The sequence below is a fragment of the Lipotes vexillifer genome, unplaced genomic scaffold, assembly GCF_000442215.2.
Source record: "Lipotes vexillifer unplaced genomic scaffold, Lipotes_vexillifer_v1.1 scaffold515, whole genome shotgun sequence".
NCBI classification, from domain to species: domain Eukaryota; kingdom Metazoa; phylum Chordata; class Mammalia; order Artiodactyla; family Lipotidae; genus Lipotes; species Lipotes vexillifer.
The window spans coordinates 2,572,767-2,599,131 of NW_006772017.1; the positions used below are offsets into that span (position 1 = coordinate 2,572,767).

General features: G+C 41.5%; 1 protein-coding gene across 1 annotated transcript in view; it reads left to right on the forward strand.

Moving 5' to 3' along the window:
* FIG4 (FIG4 phosphoinositide 5-phosphatase) overlaps nt 1-23,176 on the forward strand; it is a 132,158-nt gene extending 108,982 nt beyond the window's left edge. The window contains exon 23 of the mRNA XM_007447274.1: nt 22,811-23,176. Coding sequence (XP_007447336.1) covers nt 22,811-22,988 — 178 coding nt within the window. The 3' untranslated portion in view covers nt 22,989-23,176. The remainder of the gene's footprint in view (nt 1-22,810) is intronic.
* The last annotated feature ends 3,189 nt before the right edge of the window (nt 23,177-26,365 follow it).

Genomic DNA, 26,365 nt, shown 5'->3' on the forward strand with positions numbered 1-26,365 from the left:
GTACGCGGGCCTCTCACTGTTGTGGCCTCTCCCATTGCAGAGCACAGGCTCTGGACGCGCAGGCTCAGCGGCCACGGCTCACGGGCCCAGCCGCTCCGCAGCATGTGGGATCTTCCCGGACCGGGGCACGAACCCGCATCCCCTGTATCAGCAGGCAGACACTCAACCACTGCGCCACCAGGGAAGCCCATATTATTGTTACTTTTAAGTGAATTAATAGATTTAAAAAATTTCTCCTACCGTAAATATCAGTAGATATAACCCAATAAACCAAAGCTTTTGGGATCCTAAATAATGCTTTTAAGAGTATAAAGGGGTCCTGAGACTAAGAAGGTGTAGAATATTTGACCATTTATGTCAGTATGCAGCACTAAGGCAACCAGGGCATTACTACATTATAGCTTTGTTCAGTCCTTACCAGAGGAGTGATATTCCTGACCAGTTGAAGAAATGTTTCTTTTCTATAGTTTTTTGTTTGTTTAAGGAATTAAGGAAGCAAATAGTTCTGAGACCCTCTGATTCACTAGTTCCTTTATTCACTTGCTCACTCCTTTATTCACTTGCTCACTCCTTCATTCAATGGCTTTTTTCACAGAACTAGAACAAAAAGTTTTTAAATTTGTATGGAAACACAAAAGACCCCAAATAGCCAAAGCAATCCTGAGAAAGAATAAGGGAGCTGGAGGAATCAGGCCCCTGACTTCAGACTATCCTTGCAAAGCTACAGTTATCAAAACAAAGACATAGGTCGATGGAACAGGATAGAAAGCCCAGAAATAAACCTACACATCTATGGCCAATTAATCTATGACAAAGGAGGCAAGAATATACAATGGAGAAAAGACAGTCTCTTTAATAAGTGGTGCTGGGAAAACTGGACAGCTGCATATCAAAGAAAGGGAATGTTCTAATTTCAAACACCATACACAAAAATAAACTCAATATGGATCAAAGACCTAAATGTAAGACTGGACGCTATAAAACTCCTAGAGGAAAACATAGGCAGAACGCTCATTAACATAAATTGCAGTAATATCTTCTTTGATCCATCTCGTTGAGTAACCAATAAAGTAAACAAATGGGACCTAATTAAACTTAAAAGCTTCTGCACAGCAAAGGAAACCATAAACAAAATGAAAAGACAACCCACAGAATGGGAGAAAATATTTGCAAACAAAGTGACCAACAAGGGATTTATCTCCAAAATATACAAACAGCTCAATATCAAAAAAACAACCAACCTGTGGCTCCATATCAAAAAAACAAACAACCTGATCAAAAAATGGGCAGAAGATCTAAATAGACATTTCTCCAAAGAAGACATGCAGATGGCCAAAAAGCACATGAAAAGATGCTCAACATCAATAACAGAGAAATGCGAATCAAAACTACAATGAGGTATCACCTCACACTGGTCAGAATGGACATTTAAAAAATCAACAAATAATGCTGAAAGGGGTGTGGAGAAAAGGGAACCCTCCTACACCATTGGTGGGAATGTAAATTGGTACAACCACTGTGGAGAACAGTATGGAGGTTCCTTAAAAAACTACAAATAGAACTACCATATGATCCAGCAATCTCACTCCTGGGCATATACCCTGAGAAAACCATAATTCGAAAAGATACATGCACACCTATGTTCATAACAGCACTATTTACAATAACCAAGACATGGTAACAACCTAAATGTCCACTGACAGATGAATGGATAAAGAAGATGTATATATATACCATAAGTTTGTTTTATTACTCAACCGTAAGAGAATGAAATAATGCCATTTGCAGCAACATGGATGGACCTAGAGATCATCATACTAAGTGAAGTCAGATAGAGAAAGACAAATATCATATGATATCACTCATGTGGAATCTAATTTTTTAAAAAATGATACAAATCAATTTTTTTTTTTTTTTTTTACAAAACAGACTTATAGAAAACAAATTTATGGTTACCAAAGGGGAAATGTTGGGGGGAGGGAAAAATCAGGAGCTTAGGATGAACATACACACACACTGCTATTTATAAGATAGATAACCAGCAAGGACTTACTGTAGAACACAGGGAACTCTATTCAGTATTCTGTGATAACCTATGAGAGAAGAATCTGAAAAAAAATGAATATATGTATATGTATAACTGAATCACTTTGCTGTACACCTGAAACTAACACAACATTGGAAATCAACTCCAATAAATTAAAAAATTACAGAGTGCTTACTGTATTGCACAAGTCACAGGGAAGGATACAAATATGTACTAGAATGTTGCCTGTTTAATCACAACAGATGGTCTTCCTCCTGCACTACACACACTGAAAGCCCCAAGGGGTGTAAGAGCCAAACTGTTTTTTCACTCGTAGAATAAATTGTTTAATGCCTTCGGCAAAGAGCCCTTGCCACAAAGCTCATTAGTGAACAGTTATATCATGAAAGTTCTCTCTCATCTCATTAAAATATAAAATTGATTCAGAAGTGAGAACATACACTCACAAATATGTTCTGCAAAAGATAAGTCTTTGTCCTCAGGGAAGATGCTTGTGGGCTTGGCTCTCTGTGATTGTTGCAGTTCCCTCAGTATCAGAAAGAGAGTGATGCAGAGAAGCAGTCTTAAGAACAGAAAGACAGCCATGAGAAATGAGATCATGTTCTCTGAATACCCAAGGGCATGCTTACATTTTACTTTTCAGATAAGATGCTTAGAAAGGTTTTATTTACTTAAACCAAGCTGCTAAAATTTTGCAGACCTTTCTCATGTGCAGACTTGGTTAATTTTTCATGTCACGTGAAGTGTTGAGATAGCTGGGAGTATTTATCTCATAGCTTAGAATCATGTGATCATTCCCTCAAGTAATACTTGAATTACTGTCCAGTGAAGCAGGGCTTTTTCAAGTTGTTTTGGGATCAGTAAGTGGAACATATAGGGAGGAAGATTTAGGGTCACTGAAGAGAAGACCTTTTCAACAATTAGAGCTATCAACAGTGACATGTATGGATGGACCTAGAGACTGTCATACAGAATGAAGAAAGTCAGAAAGAGAAAAACAGATATCGTATATTAACATATATGTATGTGGAATCTAGAAAAATGGTACAATGAACTGGTTTGCAAGGCAGAAATAGAGACACAGATGTAGAGAACAAACGTATGGACACCAAGGGGGGGAAGCGGGACGGGGGTGGTGGGATGAATGGGGAGATTGGGATTGACACATATACACTAATATGTATAAAACAGATAATAAGAACCTGCTGTGTAAAAAAATAAAAATTCCAAAAAACAATGACATGTAAACATTCCATTATGAAAAGTCATGAGTTCTTCTGTCACTGAGAGTCCTCCAGTAGAGGCTGGATAACCTTCTGCCAGCAGTGTTGTAGAGTTTCTTCTTGTAATCTGAGGTTGGATAAAATGATTTGGAAGGAAGGTCATCTCTAGGATTCTGTAATTATCATTATCACAGCCATGAGACATCTGCTGGGTGGGATCATTAACAGAAAGTACGTGATTTATTCACCACATATTAAGCACCTACTATGTGTCAGACAGTGTTCTAGACACTGGAGATACAGTCAAGAACAAGACTGACAAGGTCTCTCAAGGCACTTATGTCCTAAGATAGGCAGACAAGCACTGAACTAATAAGACAATTTCATATTAGGATAAATGCCTTGAAGAGCACAAACCAGGATGATGGGAGAGAGTGGTTGGGGCAGGTAAGAGTCAGGAGCTGCTTTAAATTAGGTTTTGAGGAAAGTCTCCTTGAGGAGTTAAGGTTTGAACTGAGACCTGAATGCAGAGGAGGCGTCTGTCCTGAGATGACTAGGGAAGAGTGTTCAAAGCAGAGAGAACATGCGCAGAAGACCAGGGCAGAAATAAGCTTGGCATATTTAAGAAGCAAACAGAAGACATAGAGATGGCCAACAGACACATGAAAAGATGCTCAACCACTAATTATTAGAGAAGTGAAAATCAAAAATACATTGAGGGGGCTTCCCTGGTGGCGCAGTGCTTGAGAGTCCGCCTGCCGTTGCAGGAGACGCGGGCCATATACAAAAATAAACTCAAAATGGATTAAAGAGCTAAATGTAAGGCTGGATACTGTAAAACAGAGGAAAACGTAGGCAGAAAACTCTGTGACATAAATTGCAGTAGTATCTTTTTGGATCCACCTCCAAAAAGTAATGAAAATAAAAACAAAAGTAAAGAAATGGAACCTAATTAAACTCAAAAGCTTTTGTACAGCAAAGAAAACCATAAGCAAAACGAAAAGACAGCCCACACAATGGGAGAAAGTATTGCAAATGATGCGACTGATGGGATTAATCTCCAAAATACACAAACAGATCATGAAGCTTAATATAAAAAAAAAAAAAAATCAAAAAATGGGCAGAAGACCTAATAGACATTTCTCCGAAGAAGATATACAAATGGCCAAAAAGCACATGGAAAGATGCTCAACGTTGCTAATTATTAGAGAAATTCTAATCAAAACTACAATGAGGTATCACCTCACATGGGTCAGAATGGCCATCATCAAAAAGTCTACAAACAATAAATGCTGGAGAGGATGTGGAGAAAAGGGAACCGTCCTACACTGTTGGTGGGAATGTAAGTTGGTACAGTCACTATGGAGAACGGTATGGAGGTTCCTTAAAAAAACTAAGAGTTGCCATATGATCCAGCAGTCCCACTCCTGGGCACATATCTGGAGAAAACCATATATAATTCGAAAAGATACATGCACCCCAAGTTCATTGCAGCAGTATTTACAATAGCCAAGACATGGAAGCAACCTAACTGTCCATCCACAGAGGAATGGATAAAGAAGATGTACATATATACAATGGAACATTACTCAGCCAGAAAAAAAGAATGAAATAATGCCATTTGCAGCAACGTGGATGGACCTAGAGATTATTATACTAAGTGAAGTAAGATAGGGAAAGGCAAATATCATATATCACTTATATGTGGAATCAAAAAAAATGATACAAATGAACTTATTTACAAAGCAGAAAAAGACTCATAGATATAGAAAACAAACTTATGGTTACCAAAGGGGAAAGTAGTGGGGGGAGAGAAAAATTAGGGGTTTGGGATTAACAGATACACACTATTATATATAAAATAAACAATAAGGTCCTACTGTATAGCACGGGGAACTATAGTCAATATCTTGTAATAACCTATAATGGAAAAGAATCTGAAAAAGAATGTGTGTAAGCATAAAACACACATTTGCTGTACACCAGAAACTAACATTGTAAATCAGCTATACTTCAATATTTTGAAAGCATATAGATTAAAATACAGCAAAAACATTTCACTAAAAAAAAAGCAAACAAAGCCAAGTGAGAGAGGCACAGAGGAATGTGCTTTGGGATGGAGTGAGGCATAGGTAGGGGCCAAATCTCATAGTAGCTTCGCTGTTATTTATCCAGCGAGAAGCATGGGGGGTTGGCGGGGGGTCATTTTCAGTGAGGAGTGGCATGCTCTAATGCACTCTCTAAAAGATGACTATGGGTGCTTTCTGGAGGGTGAATTGTAGGGGCCAAGGATATAAGCAAAGAGGGGAATAGGAGGAAACTCTTGAGGAGTGTGGTTTCACAGAAGCCAAGAGAAGAAAGTTTCGAGAAGGAAGGAGTGGGCAGCAGTCTTGAATACAGAGAAATTAACAGGGAGGTATTGATGGCCTTGAGGAGCAAATGTTTATGGGTGGTAGCTTTGCAAGCCCACTGCAGTGAATTTAGGGAAAAAATGGGAAGGGGGTAAGAAAACATGGGGAGCAGAACCCATTTCAAAAATGCTGTGGAGGGATGCAGAGAAATAGGACATTGGGAGGAGGGTATAGGGATCATTTCTAGGATGGAGCTACTACAGCACTTCTCTGTGCTGACAGGTGGGGGTCTGCAGAGAGTCAGATACTGGGGGTTCTGGACAGAGTTAATTGCAGGAGAGAGATCCTTGAAAGGGCCCTGTGAATTGTTTTGCCTCTTTATTGGAATCCAAAATTTCCTTATCTTTGATGTTGATTAGTTTGTCAGAATGTTCTTGTATTAAGTTGAACCATATGAAGTTACCAATACTCATACATTTTTGACCTACGAAAACAGCAGTGGCTTATAATTCTACCTAACAGAATTAGGATTTTTGACCTTAATTTAGACAGTTTCTCCCATAGGTCTTTTTAGTTTCTATACATTCTTAATTTGGAAACAGTCTCAAACTTATCTCAAAGTTGCAATTACAAGAACAAAGAATGTTTCCCTCCCCAACCGGAACCATTTGAGAGTAAGTTGCAGACCTGATATTCTCTCTCCCTAACATTTGAGTAGGTATTTTGTATAAATAAGATTCTCCTATAAAATCCCAGTACAATCTAGTAAAATCAGGAAATTAACAGCAATACATTGCTGCCAACTAATCCTCCAACCCCATTCAAGCTTTTGCTAGTTGTCCCAATAATGTCCTTAATCTCAAAAGGAACTAGTCCGGCATCTCACATTGCAGTTAGTTGTCGTGTCTCTTTAGTTCCCCAGTCTTCCTTGATTTTTCATAACTTTGACACTTTGAAGAATACAGTCTAATGACTGTAAAACAGCGCCCAGTCTGAGTTTGTCATGGTTATCTTTGGCAGTTTGGTAGCCAGCCTTCAAATTGGCCACACCTCCTGTTATTCAAACCCTCACGCAGTCTCCTCCCACACTGTAGCAGAGTTGATCTTTGTGACCAAGAGCATAGACCAGAAGTGGTTAGGTTATAGAAGCGATCTCTTGGATCACTTGTTCTGGGGCAAGCAAACGTCCTGTGGATAGGCCCAGATGGCAAGGAACTGAAGCATGTAACCAACAGCCAGTGAGAAACTGAGGCCTGCCAACCATGTGAGTGAGCATGGAAGTGGATTCTCCAGCCCCAGTTAAACCTCAAGATGACTGTTGCCCCAGCCAGCAGCTGGACTTCAACCTTATAACAGACCTAAAACCAGAATCACCCAATTAAGCCACTCTCAGATTCCCGACCCCCAGAAACTCTGACATCATAAATGTTCATTGGCTTAAAGTACATAACGAATGCAGGCAGGAATATCACAGAAGTGATGGTGAGTTCTTTTTATTGCATCCTATCAGGGGGCACACAATTTCAATTCATGCCATTACTAATCATCTTTATTTCAGTCCCTTGATTAAAATGGAATCTTCTCGGCTTTTCCACTTTTTGCTCTTTTTCTTCCCCCCTCTCTTTTAATTAATGAATATTTTGTGGGAGATACTTTGAAATGATGTAAACATCCCTTCATCAAACTTTCAATTATTTCATTTATTTTTTTTCTCAGTATGAGATCTTGGTTTTCTGTTTTATTCGATGTGACATAGTCTGATTATTTATTTTGATACTCAAATTGTTCCAAATTTCACCTGCATCCCTTCATCCTGGCTCTTGTGTTCTCTGGACACATCCTCATCATTCTTTAAATATATGCTTGATTTCTGGCACAAGATATTCTAAGCTCATCATGTTCTTTGCCTGCCCCAGCCCTGAAATCAGTCATTTCTCCAAGGACCTCAGGTTCTTTTTAGTGGAAAATGGTATTAAAGCCAAGGTGTGGGCACTATTGCCATTGGGGTGTCATTGCTCCCAGGCCCACTCAAAGGACATATATATATACTTACATATACTCATAGATGTAAATATATACAGACATGCAAATATATACATATATGTATATACAAATATATACTACATATATTATATATATAATATAAATTATATATTTGTAAATATAATACAAATAAAATATAGATATATATCTTTAAATTCATACTGATGCCTCTAATTGGAGGGTACTCTGGGGTTATTCTTTCTGCCTCCCTTTCCGTATTAGTGACCTCCCTCTCCAACAGTGAGAAACATGGCTCTGTTACCCTCATTATATTTATCTGATTCATTCCCTCGTATATAACCAGTCTTCCGTCACCACTGCATCCACCCCTTCCCCCACATGGATGCCCTCCATTCAGGCACTGACACCTTTTCAGAGACACCACCCTCATGAATGCCCTCCTTATCCCCTTGGGCCCCAGGCCACCGCTCCACATGGATGTTCACACCCACTTCTCCCTGCTCACTCTCTGACATACCACCTCAGGCTGCCCCTACACGTGGACGCCCTCCTCACTCAGGCCTAAACTCCCCACACTGGATCTGCCCTTCTCACCCCACTTGGGCTCCAACACCCCACAGGCTGTCACAGGCTGCCTCTCCTTGCTCTGCCCCCATCTAATGGCTTTAGGGCTGACTTGTTCAGGGGAGGAAAGGGAAGAGCAGGGCTTTGTGATTTCAGAAGGATGCCAGCATGGAAAGGGACATTCTGCCCCCCCTCAGCTCAGTTGTGAATTTCGTCTGTAGTAGTGGGTTCCAAATTTCTGGTTATACCAGAATATCTTGGGAAGCTTGCTGAAATACAAATCTCAAGCAAACAGAAGACAACACTAAAAAACAGGGAGCAATCAAAGTGTCCTTAGATAAGCTGTGACAAAGAGAGAGGGAGGCATGGACATATATACACTACCAAACGTAAGGTAGATAGCTAGTGGGAAGCAGCCGCATAGCACAGGGAGATCAGTTCGGTGCTTTGTGACCACTAGAGGGGTGGGACAGGGAGGGTGGGAGGGAGATGCAAGAGGGAAGAGATATAGGAACATATGTATAACTGATTCACTTTGTTATAAAGCAGAAACTAACACACCATTGTAAAGCAATTATACTCCAATAAAGATGTAAAAAAAAAAGCGTCCTTAGAAAATGGTTAAATAGATTATAGGGAGGCATTCAGTTTTCATTTTAGACTTTTGGTTTCTCTTTACATTTTCTACATTTATACCTTTATATTATTAATACTAATGGATTATGGGCCATGTTTTATAATTTTCTATATTAAAAACATAATTAGCAAGACTTGTTTTTTTAACTAATACAGAATACAGACTTCCAGACCCTATTGCTGGAGATTGATTCAGTACACCTGGGCTAAGACCTGGGCATCTGTGCTTTGTAAAATTCTCCTTTGAATGTAGTGATCAGCCAGGTTGTGGAACCCCCGCTCCATCAAATCCTCCACAGGAGTTCCCTCGGCAGCTGTGTCTGAGTATCCACTGGGCAGCGTGCCCAACACCCCATCACAGATGAACATTGAGATGAAGCCATATGAGCTTTCTGAAAACTCAGGACAGGTAGGTTTTGGTTTGAAGGCTCATGATCCTACTGATAGCTCCTTCCAAAAGTCCGTTTTGTCTGATCCTTACTGTTATTAAAGTGAAGGATAACTCTGAAAAGATGCAGGTTAAGTACTCTTCAAAACTATTAAGGTCATCAGTGACAAGATCAGTCTACTGTCACCTCCAAGAGGACCCTAAGTGGAGATGACAACTAAATATAATGTATCCTTGATAAGTTCTTGGAAAAGAAAAAGGACGTTAGGTAAAAACTAAGTATGGATTTTACTTAATAATAATGTATCAATATCAGTTCATTAATTGCAAGAAATGTACCATCCTAATGGAAGACGTCACTAATAGGGGAAACTGGGGTATGGATGGGGTATGTCGGAACTCTCTGTATAATAGTTCTATAAATCTGAAGAGGTTCTACAATAAAAAGTCTTAGAAAAAAGATGCAGGTAACAGGAGATGTAATGAAGTGACAAGGCAGACTCAGTGATAGCACTCTGTAAATCATCAGGAAAAGGTGAAAATATTCAAATGGGCATGAAGAATATAAGTAGGTGTCATCACTTCCACGTGGGAGATAAGACACAGGGCCATTACTGCAGCCCTGCGTCTCCAGGAGTGACAGGCCACTGCTGCTGCTGTTCCAGGAAATTTGAGGATAGCAGGGACAGATTGCTCCCAAAGGTCACCATGGAAATGTCTGATAGATGACCAGTTGCCCTGAGGGAGAGTCTGGGCCTGCGTGCAGGCGGGGAGAAAGGATGACTCTGGGAGGGGCAGTTGTATTCTTTGCCCTTTGAGAACAGCTGTTACAGGCTTGATGTGCAACCTGTCCTTTACTGGCAGAACAGACCCAGTGCTGTGCAAGGTAACCAGTGCCTGTTGCCTGTGGCTCAAAGCCAAGCTCGGTGCTTTGTGACCACCTAGAGGGGTGGGATAGGGAGGGTGGGAGGGAGGGAGATGCAAGAGGGAAGAGATATGGGAACATATGTATATGTATAAGTGATTCACTTTGTTATAAAGCAGAAACTAACACACCATTGTAAAGCAATTATACTCCAATAAAGATGTAAAAAAAAAAAAGCCAAGAGCAGCTGAAATGTTCACATTATGGCCTGCAAAACAGTGCAGCCAAATATCATTGGGTGCTCTCCTGGTGTCTGTAATACTAGACACAGCTGAAACAGAGGAAAAACTGCATTTCTTTTTATACTAAGGCAATATATCCTACAAAATGGGAGGGAAATCCTACAATTTATAAATTGCATCCTAAATTGAAGGCATTTTACCTGTGTCAGGTCCAAAAGTCATCTTACTTTGTCTAAAACCAAAAGTCCTTTTAAAAACACAAACGACATTTTAATTTTACAGTTGTCAGAGAGAACGTGGAAGAATATCATTCTGCCATAGACGGACCAATAAAAATACTAACAGCTATGGCCCAAACATCCAAAGTACCACCACTGCCACCCATATATGTGCTTGTAGTAGACTGTCCCTTCTGTCTCCTAGCGCGGTGAACACAAATGTGCCCAACTGCTGGAAGTATCCCCTTGTTGCTAGAACCATCCAGCAACAGGGTTACCTAGGCGCCTCTGCTTGCTCCCGGCTAAAGCAAGAAAGAGCTGGAGCTTCCTATGGTTTTGCACATTGCCTACGTGGTCAGAGTTCAGTTGCAGAAAACATAATCCACTCTAGGTAGATTAAACAGGAAGTGATTTATTATGGGATTTTCAGTGGCTTTCAGAATCACCAGAGGGCTAAAGAGACAGATTGTAGACCAAGCTGCCAGGAATGACTCCGCAAAGCACATGGCAAATCATCAGAGTGGCTGCTGCATCTGCCTAGATCCAGAAGGTATCACAGCAGCTGCTGGCTGCAAAACCAGCCACCTCAGCTATAATCAGGAAGCTGCCACTGGGGTGGCCAACTCGAGAGCACATTGCCTTTGCCAGAGTCTGCGAAAAGGACGCCCTACATGTTGCATCTTCGCATATGAGTCAGTTCCAAATCAGACTCCCGTGAGTACAAGTGGTGGGTAGAACCTAAATCACATTTTGAACCCAAATTGCAAGGGAGTCTGGGATGTTATTGTTTTTCAGCCTCTGCATGCAGGAAGGGGAGTTCAGATGGATACTGAGGAATCTAATTTATGTTATCTGTTGGAGTCTGCCCTGCTAGCTACCCAGTTATATGCATATTCCTCTTGCTATAAGTAGAACCCACTCCCTCCCCCATACATCACCACATCCCACTCAAAGTCCAGGATCTCTGGGTTTTGTGCAGCTCTCTTTAAGTCCAGATGAGGCTTTTTGTGATCTAGTGACCTATAAATTAAAAGACTGCCTGTCTGCTCTCAATATACACTGGTGGCAAAGGAGGATTAAAACTCTCCAGAAAGGGAGAGAATAGAAACATACAATTGCCATTTGTATTAGCAGTCATCAAATGCCACTAGGCAAGAATGGTGAAAGCACCCTGCTCGCATGATGGAGCGAGGTCCTTGAGTAGCCACTGGAAGGACTCCCTTGTTCATTAAGCCCATGACCCAAATCTAACTGATATCCTAGCCATCTCCCATTAGCTGCAATAAAAGTAAAGCTGATAGGCAGTCATTTTTTAATTTTCCTAACTTTACTTGTATTTCTTTCTGCTGCCATAGTTGTAATAATTCTTGATTAGCCAGATGTAAGTGAACCATAAGATTAAGGGCTCTACCACATTCTCCGCACTTCCCCCAAGTCTCTGCGTCACTAGGATAGCAGCCACATCTGGACCCTGTGGTATTCAGCTGTCTCTGAGGAGACCAAGTCCTGATGGAGTAGAAATGGGAGTTGAGCTGGAAAAGAGTTTCTCTGAACAAAGCCCTGGGTAAGGAGAAGTGGTGTGGCAACGCCTACCTCAGCAGCAAGGACAGTGTAGCCATGCAGGCAACAATATGTCACATTTAGGGACCGTCCAGCTTTGGGGATGGGTGAAAAATACACTTTAAAAACAGACATGTCTAGTTGGTTCTGGGAAGAAGACGGCAGCAACATAGTTTTTTAAATCTCTGAATCATCACATAAAACAGAACTAGGGAGCACGACCAAATACACATGGGCAGCATTTACCTCAAACCGCGTAAGTTATCCACAAATCACAAAATATAAGCAGGTGGTGGAGGTAAACCGCCAACAGCCCCAAGACCTGCATGATATTCGTGCTGTACGAGAGGAAGGAGTCAGGAGGGGACAGCAGGGCATCTGACAGACCTGAGACCAGGAGAGCTCCAGAGTAGCTAACAGGAGTGCACTGGAAATGACTGCAGGCTAATCTGAGCACAGCAGCTGAAACTGGGAGGGGTTTTACCCAATTCAGTGCCAGGTGAGTGCAGGGGCTCTTGGTGGGTTCTGAAAAGAGCTGAGGCAGTCTGGGCCAGATTAACTCCTAAACCCGACGGCCAAAGCTCCCTTCCAGGCCAGGGCACCCGTCTGAGGAGAAAGTGCTGACAGTAGAGTCAAAGCTGGGCAGGACAGTGGCAGGAGGGAAAGACAAAGTCCAGATAGAAGAGGGGAAAGAGAAGAGGTTAAAGGAAATCTCAGAAAGCAAGCTGCCATGTTTTTAAACAAGTTAGTCAGATTTTCCTGAACTACACTCCATTCTAAAGGTTCAGGAAAATTTAATTTTCCATAATGAGCAACAGAAAAGTATCAAGGTCCAAACCCATATAAAGTTATTAGGAGAATGAAAGAACACAGAGCAGAATAACATCCCTCCGATGAAAGCATGCCAGAAAGACAACTTGATAAAAGAGGTCAAAACTGAAGCATACTATTTCAAAATGAGCTTAAAATACAAAACTTTAAAATTCAAAAAGAAATGAAGAAAAAAGATTTAAGAGAAAGTGTCAAATATTGGCAATAGGCAAGGAAGATTTAGCATGGATAGGAGTCTTGATGAAGAAAAACAAAGCAAGGGAACAAAAAAAATACTGAAAACAGTAATGCCAATTTTTTTTTTTCTGAAATATAAAACTACTTAAAACTACGTATTTGAATAGCACAACACATACCTGAGAATAGTGACCAAAAATGATACAGTATAGTATGTTAACTGGACTTTAAAGGAAAAAGATCCTTTAGACATCTAAAAAGAGAAAGTGACTTTTAAGGGAAAGAAAATTAGATTATTCTCAGGCTTTATGTCAGAGAAAAAAACTTTATGTCAGGGGAAAAAAAAAAATGGAGCACAGATGGTCCCCAACTTACAATGGTTCAACTTAAAATTTTGGGGCTTTATGATGGTGCAAAAGCAATATGTGCTCAATGGAAACCATACCTTCAGATTTTAAATTTTGATCTTTTCCTGGGCAGTGATATACGGTATGATACTCTTGTGATGCTGGCTCCCACTGGACAAGGATGGGAAAATTTGCACTTCAGTAAGGATATTAATTACAGTAGGATGGAACTCATCAAATATTTTTAAATCCATGAGCTTATGATGATTTTTTAAAAATCTGGTCACCTTAGAAGGATGATAAGGAACTATTTCATTATCTGGAAAACAAAAAATCAAGCATATGACTCTGCATCATATGAACTGTACCATTGGGTAACCAAACAGGAGATGAGGAAAAAAATCTTTTTAAAAAAGTGTGACAGGGCTTCCCTGGTGGTGCAGTGGTTAAGAATCCACCTGCCAATGCAGGGGACACGGCTTCGAGTCCTGGTCCGGGAAGATACCACATGCCGCAGAGCAACTAAGCCCGTGCGCCACAACTATTGAGCCTGCGTTCTAGAGCCCACGAGCCACAACTACTGAGCCCACGTGCCACAACTACTGAGGCCCACGCACCTGGAGCCCATGCTCCGCAACAAGAGAAGCCACCGCAATGAGAAGCCTGCACACTGCAACGAAGAGTAGCCCCCGCTGGCCGCAACTAGAGAAAGCCCACGCACAGCAACAAAGACCCAAAGCAGCCAAAAATAAATAAATAAAATAAATATATTTTTAAAGTGTGACAACTGATAAATGAAAAAAAAAAATAAGATAATTATCATCTGGCAATCCCCAGTGAATTAATGGATCTAGGCATTGCATATCAGTGACTGGATCTAGGCGTTGCATATCAGTGACTGTGGGCATCAAAAAAGATAAACAGCTAGACACTGTGGCCCTCCTGATGATACAGCACTCCACCACCTGTGGTCTCGCCACAGCAATTGAAGCAAATTCTCACCAAGCCTCTGGATCCAATTGCTGGCTTGCAGGAAATATAAAGGACAGAGGAAGATTTTTGAACTGCATCATGAATATGCCATCAGCAAAACCCAGAGGAGAGAAACTCTACAACCTGGTTTCTTCGACAAATTGTAAGGAAAAGATAGGAGGGAGAATCTGTAGATTAAAAGGCCTATCACACTTTTAAACTATAGTCTAGGGATGCACATTTGAATGAAAAAAAAATTTTTTTTAAAGTGTAAAGAAGTGCTTACTGTAGAAGTCAGGTTGATGGCTACTTATGAGGGGAGGGAGGGGTTGTGATGGGGATGGAGCACATAGAAGGGGCTTCTGGGTTGGCTGCCAAAATTTGTTTCTTGACCCAGCTTGTGTTTACCTTCTAATAATTGTGTGTTTGTTTTCTGTGGTTTTCTGTTATCTGTCTTATTTTATAATAAAAAGGTGAAAAGCATTGATAGACTTGAAGCACAGTAGTTTTCCATGATAAATATTAGGCAAGCATTGTTAGGTTGTTTTTTTTTTCCAATATATATGTATGGCAGTGATGTTATGACATTTTAACCAAAAACTTTACTCTCACAAGCTTGTAATAGTCTCAAAGGCTCTTATGTATAACAGTGTAAAATAGAAAGTCACATGTTAAAAGCAACTGTACTTTTGTTTCAGTGTCTGCACAGTGGAATGGACATTGTAAAAATGAGGTCACATGGACTCATTTGAAGTATATCACTGTGGGGAGTGTTGAAATATATATATATATACACATACACACACACACACAGCCCTTCCCTCAGTGTTATGTTTAAAGAAATATATATGTATATATTAGTATATATAAGCATAACTGTTACATATAAATATATCTGTGTACATAACATACATGTGTATGTGTATGTACATACATACACTTTTTTCATCTAGTTGATCTGATGAAAAATAAGTCTTCACAAGATAGTTTTTTGTCAATCGTACCTCAGTAAAGCTTTAAAAAAAAGTTGAGCAGCCTTAGACATTCACATGCATGGATTTCTTTGAGATATATTAAGGTCATTGTGTACTTTGATCTATAAATAACTTTTCTCTCTTGTTAATGTGGCTTAGGCTTAGGCATTAAATCCTAACTTTTGTGAGACTGCAGTGCCTTTCTGGCTGGCCTGTCACTGACAAGGCTCCCTGACACGTTGAAGGCAGATAAGTGTTTGAGAAACACACACAGTAAGAGTTTTGCTTTCCTCACACTCCATAACCAAATGACATACTCCTCTCCTATCAAAATCTATAAAGACCTAGTCTACAGTAAGCAGTTGAGATTCCTTACTGCTGAGCCTTTGAAGGGCCTTATATAGAGACAGGGCTGCCTGCACCCCTGGTCTACAAGACTGTACATTTTATGTTCCATCATAACCGATTATATTCTTTAGTTCCTTCTCATCACCCCTTTTGCTCCTCCTAATGGTGGGTTGTTTAGGGACTGGCATTATTGTCATATTTGTTTTAATGCATTTTAACCTGCTTGTGAAATTTCTAACCTCTCTTCCAGTATCTCTGCTGGAAGACGGTTCAGTCATCCTATTGTAATAGCAGCTGTTCAAAGGATTTGGAATTTGTTTGGATTTGAAGGAATCAGATTTATACACTATTCTGTATCTCGCTCATTAGCTCTCAATGGCATAACGAGACTGAAAATTTAATTGGACTTTGGGGAAATCATGCATTAGGTTCGTACCATTTTCTGTGTATTATATAGACTTGCTGTTTTAGCAGGAATAAAAAGTACTTTTTTTTTTTTTACCTTGATGATGTTTAGAATGTCATCAGCAGCTAATAGCATGGTTTCATGTCTTAATACATGGATAAGTGTTTGCCCCTCAAGCCTGTTGCCTTTACTGTGATGTCACGTATGTCTACCCAAAGACACATACAGGTGCCCTTGGTTGGGGGGGTCAGGGCAGTGCGTATGTGTGGAAGGCAGCAAATGTACTTGCCCATATCTCCAACACTGAAACTGGCTTGACAGGGTATATGAAAGCAAATTACATAGGCAGAGCCTGCTTTCTAGAATCCCAGGATATAGGGACTATTTTGCCTTTATGTTTCATTTTATTAGAGGTGGTTTGAAGATTGACACATTCCTCTTGATTTCAGCCCATTTAGTGAGTTTGTTAATCTGAGTCATTGTTTTCTCACCTCTAAAGGGGGATTAGAACGCAACCCTCCTGCCTCAGCCTTGTTTTTTGAGCTACTTGGATAGTTTTGCCCTGCTAGAAAGCACCTCGGCTTCCCCTCAGTGCCCTGTCCACCTTATGGTTATCTGAGGAAACGAACTTAGAAGCCAGACTTCTGCTGGAAATCCTCCCTCCCTATCATCTAGACTCTAGATTCTAGAGTAATCCAAATCACACTGCTTTCATGTTCTGAATTTAGAAAGCCAAGGTAAAATCATCTTCCTTAAACAGACGCCATTCATTCATTCAGGGAGTAATTACACTTACTAAAGATTCTTCCAGGCATTGGGGATAAAGAGGTAAGCAAGATAGAATTCACATCGTGAAAAGTATATAAACAGATAAATAAAAGATAAGATAGTGATAAGTGCTATGCAGGGACATATTATATTAAGGCAATGAGTTTAGAAAGAGATACTCAGAATTTCTGAGAAAAATAATATCAGGAAAGAGGTTCTAGAACAGTCTGTCCAATGGCACTTTCTGTGACAAAGGAAATGTTCTATACTGCACTGTTCAATGCAGTAGCCACTAACCACATGTGGTTATCAGGAACTTGAAATATGGCTAGTGCTACTGAGGAGCTAATTTTAAATTTTATTTAATTTTAATTAACTTAATAAATATAAATTTAAATAGGCACATGTGGCTAATGGCTACCATATTGGACAAGCATGATTTGAGAGCTACATTTTGGACTTAGGTGTCTATACTTGTACACTGAATGGGAGGAATATGCAGCATTATCTTGAGTTTTCAACGTGAAGAAGCAAACATATTCTCACCGTATCATCTTGGTAGAATAGATTCATGACTAGACTTCAATGTATGAGTACTTTGTTGGAACCTAATTGTTGGAACAAGCAACCTAATAAGGGAAGTAACGAGAAGCAATGGATGGTCACAAAAGGATGTTAGAATGGCACCCACAAACTGAGGGCTAAAGGCTCTGAGCAATATTAAAAGCTAGAAAGAGAGAAAATCATTGCAGGACTTCCGTGGTGGTCCAGTGGTAAAGAATCCACCTTCCAATGCAGGGGACACGGGTTCGATCCCTGGTTGGGGAACTAAGATCCCACATGCCACAGGGCAACTAATCCCGCATGCCACAACTACTGAGCCTGTGCGCTGCAAACTACAGAGCCCACATGCTCTGGAGCCTGTGTGCCACAACGAGAGAGAGAAAACCCACATACCACAACGAGAGAGAAGCCTGCACACAGCAACGAGGAACCCGCACGCCACAACAAAAGATCCCACGTGCCACAACTAAGACCAGACGCAACCATAAAAATACAATAAATTTTTTTTAAAAAAATGATTGCATGGCAATGTGTGCCATAGGCCCCTCTGCCAGTTAGGAAATAATAGCCCTTATTGCTTAATAGAAATTACAAAGCCGGCAGAAAGACAAATAGAATAATAAAGGGCTTGTGCTATTAAGACATTTAGCTGAGGTTTTACCTCACTGAGACTGGAGCATCTGATCAACTTTGATCCTGCCCTAATGATTGTTTTCTCCCAGAAGGTAGATGAAATTAATGAGAGGAATGACCTAATGCTGACCATCATCTGCAAATAAGGCTGTTGGTCAGGGTCTTCCGTAAGGGCCTCTTCACCTGTAATATTCTTTTGATTCTGTCACTCAGTCGTGAACCAACAGAACCATTTGGTGATGTGAAAACAGCAACTAGGGAAAACTTGGAGTTTGTTGTAGCAACAGAAGGGATCACCAGGAAGGGAAATATATCCTGTGATTAGAACCATTACTAGGGCTTCCCTGGTGGCACAGTGGTTGAGAGTCCGCCTGCCGATGCAGGGGACACGGGTTCGTGCCCCAGTCCGGGAAGATCCCACATGCCGCGGAGCGGCTGGGCCCGTGAGCCATGGCCGCTGAGCCTGCGCGTCCAGAGCCTGTGCTCCGCAACAGGAGAGGCCACAACAGTGAGAGGCCGCGGACCGCAAAAAAAAAAAAAAAAAAAAAAAAAGCACCATTACTAAATTTTCTAGAAAAGCCAAATGGGTTGGTGTGTGCCAAGATGCTCATCATAGAAAAAGTATAAGGTTTTAACATATTGGAAAAGTATCACATGTATAAAATTATTGAAATTATACAAGTATTATCTAGTTCTTCTATCACCAGCCACAAATCGTCATATCGTTACTAAATCCAGAAGACATTTCAGTCTGACCAATTAAATATATTCTTGTCAAACCAACATATGCTTATTGGGTACTCAATATGTGTAAGTCAGAAATACCCTCAATGGGAATTGAACTTTTAAAGGGACTCAAACTTCCGTTATGCATCCAAGTGTAAGATACCATTACTATAGGACAAGGTCTTATTATAACCAAACGAGTAATAACACATTTAAGAAAGAGCATAAAAGAGCACCAATAAGGATCTTTAAAAACATGTAGTGTGTCTAATGAATTTCTGCCTAAAGTGTTTCTCTTCTGTGAATGGGAACTGCAGTTAAGGCTAAGTGTCATCAATCCTTGGTGTTGAGTACACTGAGCCCATAAATGAACTATAGACGACCACAACATTCCTTGAGAGGAAATACAGAGGCTTCCTTGAAGATGGGACTAGGTTTTGTAGATAAAATGAGCCTGCAAATTTGTAATTATAATAATTCATCTCCAAAAAGACTACTAGCATTTGAATTAAGGGCAATAAGTCTTATCCCTTTGAGGACTGTGGGGAGAAGCTGAAAACAAAAATTTTGTTTATGGACAGGAGAGAAATGTCGGACGTTTCTTCCACCATGAAAGTGCAATAATAAGCCATCTCTCTCTACTGGAATGAATAAAAGAAAGTAGCCTTACAATTTCCACATCATTTAGTGTTTAAACACTGGTCTTTTCACCCAGAAACCAATGCCATCTAAGCTGATAAAAAGACCATTACATGTAGTGTTGGAAGTGTTATTGGGGTTACGTCCATCTCTTTCCAGTGCCCCTCAGAGACAAGGTGCCCACCAGCAGCCCCTTGTGAGGGTCTTGGATGTTTTTGTATTTCTTCCTTGCCTTGCATAAGCCAACGGGGAAATCAAGTGTGAGGACATTAGGAAATGTAATATTGCTACTCATGTCTTTACAGTTAAGTGTTAAATGATGCCTGCTTAATGTAGGATTAGTGGTAGTATATCATTTAAGAAGAAGGTTTCTACTTAAAAATGTTCAGTGCTGTTGACTGACCACAAATTAGATTTTATTTAGCATTTTACAGTTTGGTCTCCTTAGACCAAGACCAAAGATTCTCAAACTTTAGCGAGTAGCAAAATCAGCACCACAGTGAGGTGGTGCTGAAGCCCTAAACCCACCTGCCACTCAGTCTGATACCATTTAAGGCTGATGTTGGCATTTCACATTTAGAGTGTTTGTAATGGTTTTTCATTACTCCACGGGCCATTGAAGCAGTTTACTGAGAAGTAGGGTGAGGACTCCTGATTGATTTGCCAATAAGAAACCCCAGGCAGTAGGTGGAAGTGGCTGGTCTGTGGCCCTGTTCATGGTTGTCCCAGCCCTGCTGCTGTTCCCCCTACAGCCTGCCCACCCGTGTATTCAGCTGAACTGCTAAAGGACAAAACAATGACTTGATGACTTGGATTCTCCTTTTCTCAGTTGCATTAAGGTTTAGTTCCCAGATGGTATCTCTCTGGTTTGATGCCTGCCGGAAAGCTCTTGGTTAATGCACACAGGGTTGCAGGCAAAGGTCTGGCTTCAAAGCACAGAAACCATTAGTCCCATTTTTAAATTGACTTTAAATGTCTCATCTGTGAAATGGAGGGTGTAGACACTAGACAGGTGTGGATGGTGTGGTCCAGGAGTTGCTGTGGCCGGCACTTTGATGACAATCTCTAAAACTGCTAATGAAGCCTCCTTTTTAAGTGTTCAGGTTAAAATGGTTTGACCCTGAATATTAACAACCGTTAAAGAATTCTAGCATCTTGCTTTGAATTATGTACATGACTGAAGAGTTGCTATGATTTTGTGAGGGAAAATTGAGCAGAAGAGTTCATATATTAATCATCCCAACCATTTGTCATTATAACATTACTTTTGTATTTTGAAGACAAGCACTGCTGCCAAGCTGGAGTTCAAATTGACTCAGCTCAGGATTCTTTCACCTGGGTCGTTTTTTTTTTTTAACTTCGAGTAAATCACTGTCCTTTGGTTTTTATTTATTTAAATAAGGGTGTAGTCTAAGATCATGTGAAATTACTAGAGTGCTTTGGAAAAATGAGTATTTCATAAGCCATTTACCAAATTTGAGTTTAAATATATTACCCCAAGGTCAAAAAAAAGCTGCCTATTACAGATGAACAGTCTCTCATCCAAAAAAATCTGAAGCCAGATGTGATTCAGAATTCAGAATTTTGGGGGTGTTAGCATATACCTTATAAGAGGTTGACTTCCAGAAAGAATATTCCACCTTTAGTTGTATTTAAGCAGAGTCTCCAGCCAAGGCAGGATGTGTTAGTTTTCTAAAGGCAAAGTACAGGGAGCTACCTTGACTGTTTTCTAGGAGAGTAAGAAAGACCTAAGTGTAATTGTAACGCATCCTCTGAGGATGGAGGGTTTTACTGGACAACTCTGGTCTCCCCCTTTGTGTGTCGCTCACTCCACCTTCCTAGTGTCCCACAAAATGTTGACGTTGCAAGTACAGTCTTAGCTGGGTCTGAGGTTCAGTTCTGCTTCTGACTGCAGGGAATCCCCCCCAGCTCCAGGGGTCCCAGCTCACCAAACAGCCAGGCATCCAGGATGCCTTTCTGGTCCTCTGATAAGATGTACATGAGCAAGACTGAGGTCCCAGCCCAGCAGAATAGATTCTCCAGATCTTTTCTCTTTGTGGTCTTGGTACCCTGATGTGGAGAACCAACCCCCAGCTCCTCCGCAGGGCCAGCCCTGGGCTAAGTGGTGGAGTGTGCTGTCGTTGTACCCCCAGTCCCTCACAGGGTGTAGCGTACCATCCTTGCCTACCCATGGCCTGCCTCTTCTTGACCTTCCCACACACACTCACTCTGCAGCACACCTGACTTGGTGGTTGATTCATCCCTAGAGGGCCTGCCCCCAGCCAAGGAGGTAATAACTAGCAGGTGCTCACACGATGAGTTACGCGTGTGTCAGGCACCCAGCTGCATTTTGACAAGGCCTTTTTTTTTTTTGGAGACAGCGCCTTCCCCAAGGGTGGATGGAAATTTCAAGCACTATGGCAGCCTAGGTGGGGTGGGAATGGAGGGATATTTTTGAATAGAGAGGTTCTTGGGTGCTTTTCAAATCACCCCAGAAAGGAAGGAAGCTGCCTATTACAGATGTACAGTCTCTCATCCAAAAAATCTGAAGCCAAATGTGATTCAGAATTCAGAATTTTGGGGGTGTTAGCATATACCTTATAAAAACATCCCCAGTGCGATCTGAGGCTGATAAATAAACACATTAATATTCACATGAAGTGGGCCGAGTACTGTATGTTGTACCACCAGATGAGTTTCAATTGGGTCGGGTTTTGCTGGCAAAGTAATGTTTGGTTATTACAGCTTTTAGGATTTCAGAATTGCAGCTAAGGAATTGTGCACCGGTAATTACTAACAATAGTACACTTTTATTGAGCACTAGTAGTGTGCCAGGCAGTATGCTAAAGGGACACTTTGCAGATATAAACTCATTTACTCCTGCCATCAACCTATGAGGTAGGAATTATTAGTATCCCCTACTTCACTGATGCCTACTAATAAGTCCTACTTAAGAAAACTATTGAATACGTACCAGGTACCAAGGAAAGAGAGTGAAAAGTCTGTACAGCCCCTACCTCAGGTTACTTAAGTCATGTGAGGGAGGCAGATGGGCACACAGACATGGGTGTGCCCAGGGCTGCGGGAACAGAGGAGGGGTGCCCATCCAGCCTGCGTGCCAGGGAAGGCTCCCTGGGCAACTGCTGGTCCTGCTCTTTCAGGCAGAGGAGGAAGCCAACCGAGAGGGAACAGGGAGGTCACTAGCACCACTTGTTACTACTAAGTTCAATTGTTCAAGGTCAGTGGCTCTCAAGAGCTTTTGAGGTCAAGGTCCCTATGGTCCTTTATTTTCTTTAATGTAGCTCTGTCCTCGCTTCTCTTCTATAGAACACCTATCTCAGCTTTCTCCCAAGACAACATCTATGAAGTTCAGCCTCCACAAGTAGACAGAAAATCTACAGAGATCTTCCAAGCCCACATCCAGGCCAGTCAAGGTATCATGCAGCCCCTGGGGAAAGAAGACACCTCCATGTACCGAGAATACATCAGAAACCGCTACCTGTGAAGAGACAGCAGGTCCCCACAGTGGCCCAGAGGGGGACCAACGAAGTCCCATTTACTTATGCTCTAACTTGTTTGTCTCATCTTAAAAAGGTAATTTCCCATCAGTCCTTTACATCAGAAGGCCTTTACTCTTTTTGTAACTGGGGAATTACAAATATTTGGTCGTAAAGAAATGACTGAATATTTTGCTGTCGTTGCCTTTGCTTTTAGAAACACTTTGCTTAAAATGTGGTTAATCTAGTATCACACCATCACATTAAGGTGTTAACAGGTATTTGAGGAGCGGCTGTGTGCCAGGCCCTATGGTAGAGTCTGGGAATATCATAGTAAGCAAAACAGGCCAAAATTTTCCTCCTGTGTGAAACAAAGGCAGAGTATTTTTCTTTGTAGTTAACATTTTAAAAAATTTATTCTGATGGTTATGTTAACTTTATGTCTTGATTTAAAAAAATGTTTTCTTTTGAAAGCCCTCGTTCTTAGGAAATAAACACTGAAATATTTATAGATAAAGAGACAAGATGTCAACAAAATGCTCTCCAGTGGTTCAGGAAAAAAGAACACATGATAAAGCAAATGCAGCAAAATATTAATAAATGGTAAATCTGGAAAATAGTAAACAGAAGTTCTTTGAACTTCTGTGAATATAAAATTATATCAAAAGAGAACATTAAAAATGTATTACTGGGCTTCCCTGGTGGCACAGTGGTTGGGAGTCCACCTGCCGATGCAGGGGATGAGGGTTCGTGTCTCAGTCCGGGAGGATCCCATGTGCCGCGAAGCGGCTGGGCCCGTGAGCCATGGCCGCTGAGCCTGCGCGTCTGGAGCCTGTGCTCTGCAATGGGAAAGGCCGCAACAGTGAGAGGCCCGCTTACCGCAAAAAAAAAAAAAAAAAATTATTGCTCTGCATAGCTTTTATGGTGAGCAGTTGCATTACATAATCTGATATTTGATGTCTAGTCAGGGTTGACATGCCATGTATAAGTATGGTTTGCTCTCCACATAGCCAAATATAATGTGGACAACTTTCTGCATTTTCTGACAGTTTTACACAAATGATTTGATCTTATTATGTCTATGCTTTTTTTTTTTTTTTTAATAAAACAAGTTCTCAGTTTTCCCTTCTCACAAATAACGAAAACCAAGCCATCTAAAGGGAGGACGAAAATTGATCAGCCTAAATTAAGTGACCTTTAAGGTATCACCAACCCCGAGATTCTGGGATTCTATGCAGTGTTCTGTATTGCAGATAAAATTCACAGATGGTTTTGACCGATGCCATCGTAAAACCAGGATTAAAGAATGATGAAACAATTGGCAAGAGGAGTTTTGGTTGGCACAGTTTGGATATTGTTGGGCTGCACCCCGCAGGCCTGCAAGGCCTGTATAGGTCCAGCTTCAAGACTGAAGAAAGAGCCTGGAGTCAGCGACAGAGACATCGCTGTGTAGGGGGAGCTTACACATCTGAAGCAAGGTCCCGGAGTGACACCTCATCATGTGGGCCTGATAGCAGGCAGGACGTGGTGGCAGTCTTTGCTCCCAGGGAGGGGGCTGTTACCAGTTATAGGGGGAATTGATGTCACGTGGCTCATTGGTTACCAGAGAAACGAGCAGAGGGGCAGGCGCCTCACCACCCCTTTGATAAGCTATCAGGTGGAGCTGTCCTAATCTAAAGATTAGAACAGTCGCCAGCTGCGGGGTTCAGGGGGCGAGTATGTAGGAAGGGCAGTCATGTGAGTAGGGGGTAGGTGAGACAGGCGCTGGTGGAGCAGGGGACGTACAGAGAGCAGGAGATCAGCCACCTTGGGCGGCCTGCTCGTACGCTCCCCCTCTGCATACCCTGCACAACCCTAACAATCTTGGTCCAGCCCTCTTCTGCAACATTCCTGGGGTCAGGTATGTGGCAGGGGTGGGGGCGGGGCCTGCAACCAGATACCACGATACAGTACAGGCAGCGGCCGCCAAAGAGAATCAAAAGCAAGGTAGTACCTAATATGCTAAGAACAGTCATTCTCCAGGATGTGGGCAAATTTTGGAGCCAAGCACTTACCAGGTCAGTGGAGAGGGAGTCATTGTAGCTGTGCCCTATCCAGTTACCAGGAAGGTAAGGCCACCCCTGGTTTTCACAGACCCAGACGCACCCTCATGGGGAGGGGATGGCCCAGCTCTAAAACATTCCGGTGGCCTAGCCGGGAGTCAGCACAGTTACAAGTGTGCCATCCCATGTTATGTTCAGTGCCACTAGGGGTGGACCCATTAGGTCTTTCCAAACAAAAAATAATTAATCCCACTAGTCGGACTTATGTGTCCAGAAGCCAGCCTATTCCACTCCACACTGCACAGTCCAGGGAGGCTCACGGGCAGTCACCCTGGTAAAACGTCTGATTCGTGGTATGGTAACATTTACCGACAGGGGTCTTTCTGACATACTGGCGTGCAGGACAGGAAGATGGTCAGTCTTTCCCCCCCACCCATTGTCAGTCATCCCCACACGGTTGCATTAGCTGGGTCAATTTTTCATGGAAGTCCAGAGGAAGACGACAACAGTATCTCACTGTAGACCCAGCAATTAGACTCATTTCACAGTGAGGCCATTGTTGATGCTCAGCCCTTGAGTAGACTTCCTCTGCTCAGGACAAAATGTAAGCCATCTAACACACAGGGGAGATCATGACAATTAAGCAATATACAAACAGTAACTGCATTCTGGGCGCCTGTGGTTTCTGTCCTGGTCTGCAATACAGTTCAGAAAACTCAGGTTTTCAGTAATACAGGAATGAGTCTAAAATCACGTTCACAATAACCACCTAGTTTTACCCTTGTTGTAACAACCACAGCTACTCCATTTTGACTTTCAAATGCATTCCCCTCCTTAGTGGCCAAAGTAGATGTGCAACGCATGTTCAATAGGCCACAAAACAGGCCACTGTGTTCAGTAAAGTTTAAGTTAAACCATGTGTAAACCAGAATGATTTCCCCATACCTCCACATGTGAAGATTTTTCCATAATTTCCCCTTTTGATTGCAGAACTTTCGATAGCCCAAAGTACCTATCCCACAAAGCCAGGGTGAATGCTGCCTGCCTGCCCTAGGTCCAGATCATGTCCCTTTGTGTTAGACCTCCTTTATATTTGCCTAGTTATCCACGTTGGGGAAAAACTGATGAGATATGAACAAACTCAGAGGTAGTTGATGCAGAATTCGAGGCTATACATTTTACCAGTTATTGAATTGTTACACAAGCAGACAAAGCAAGCAGTGTTACACATCATGAGTAGTTATACTCTGTAATAACTAGATAATTTTCTTTTCCTCCTGAACATCAGGACAAAAGTGTGGCTAATGCAATAACTTTCATAAATCTGGACCTCAATTAGCAGA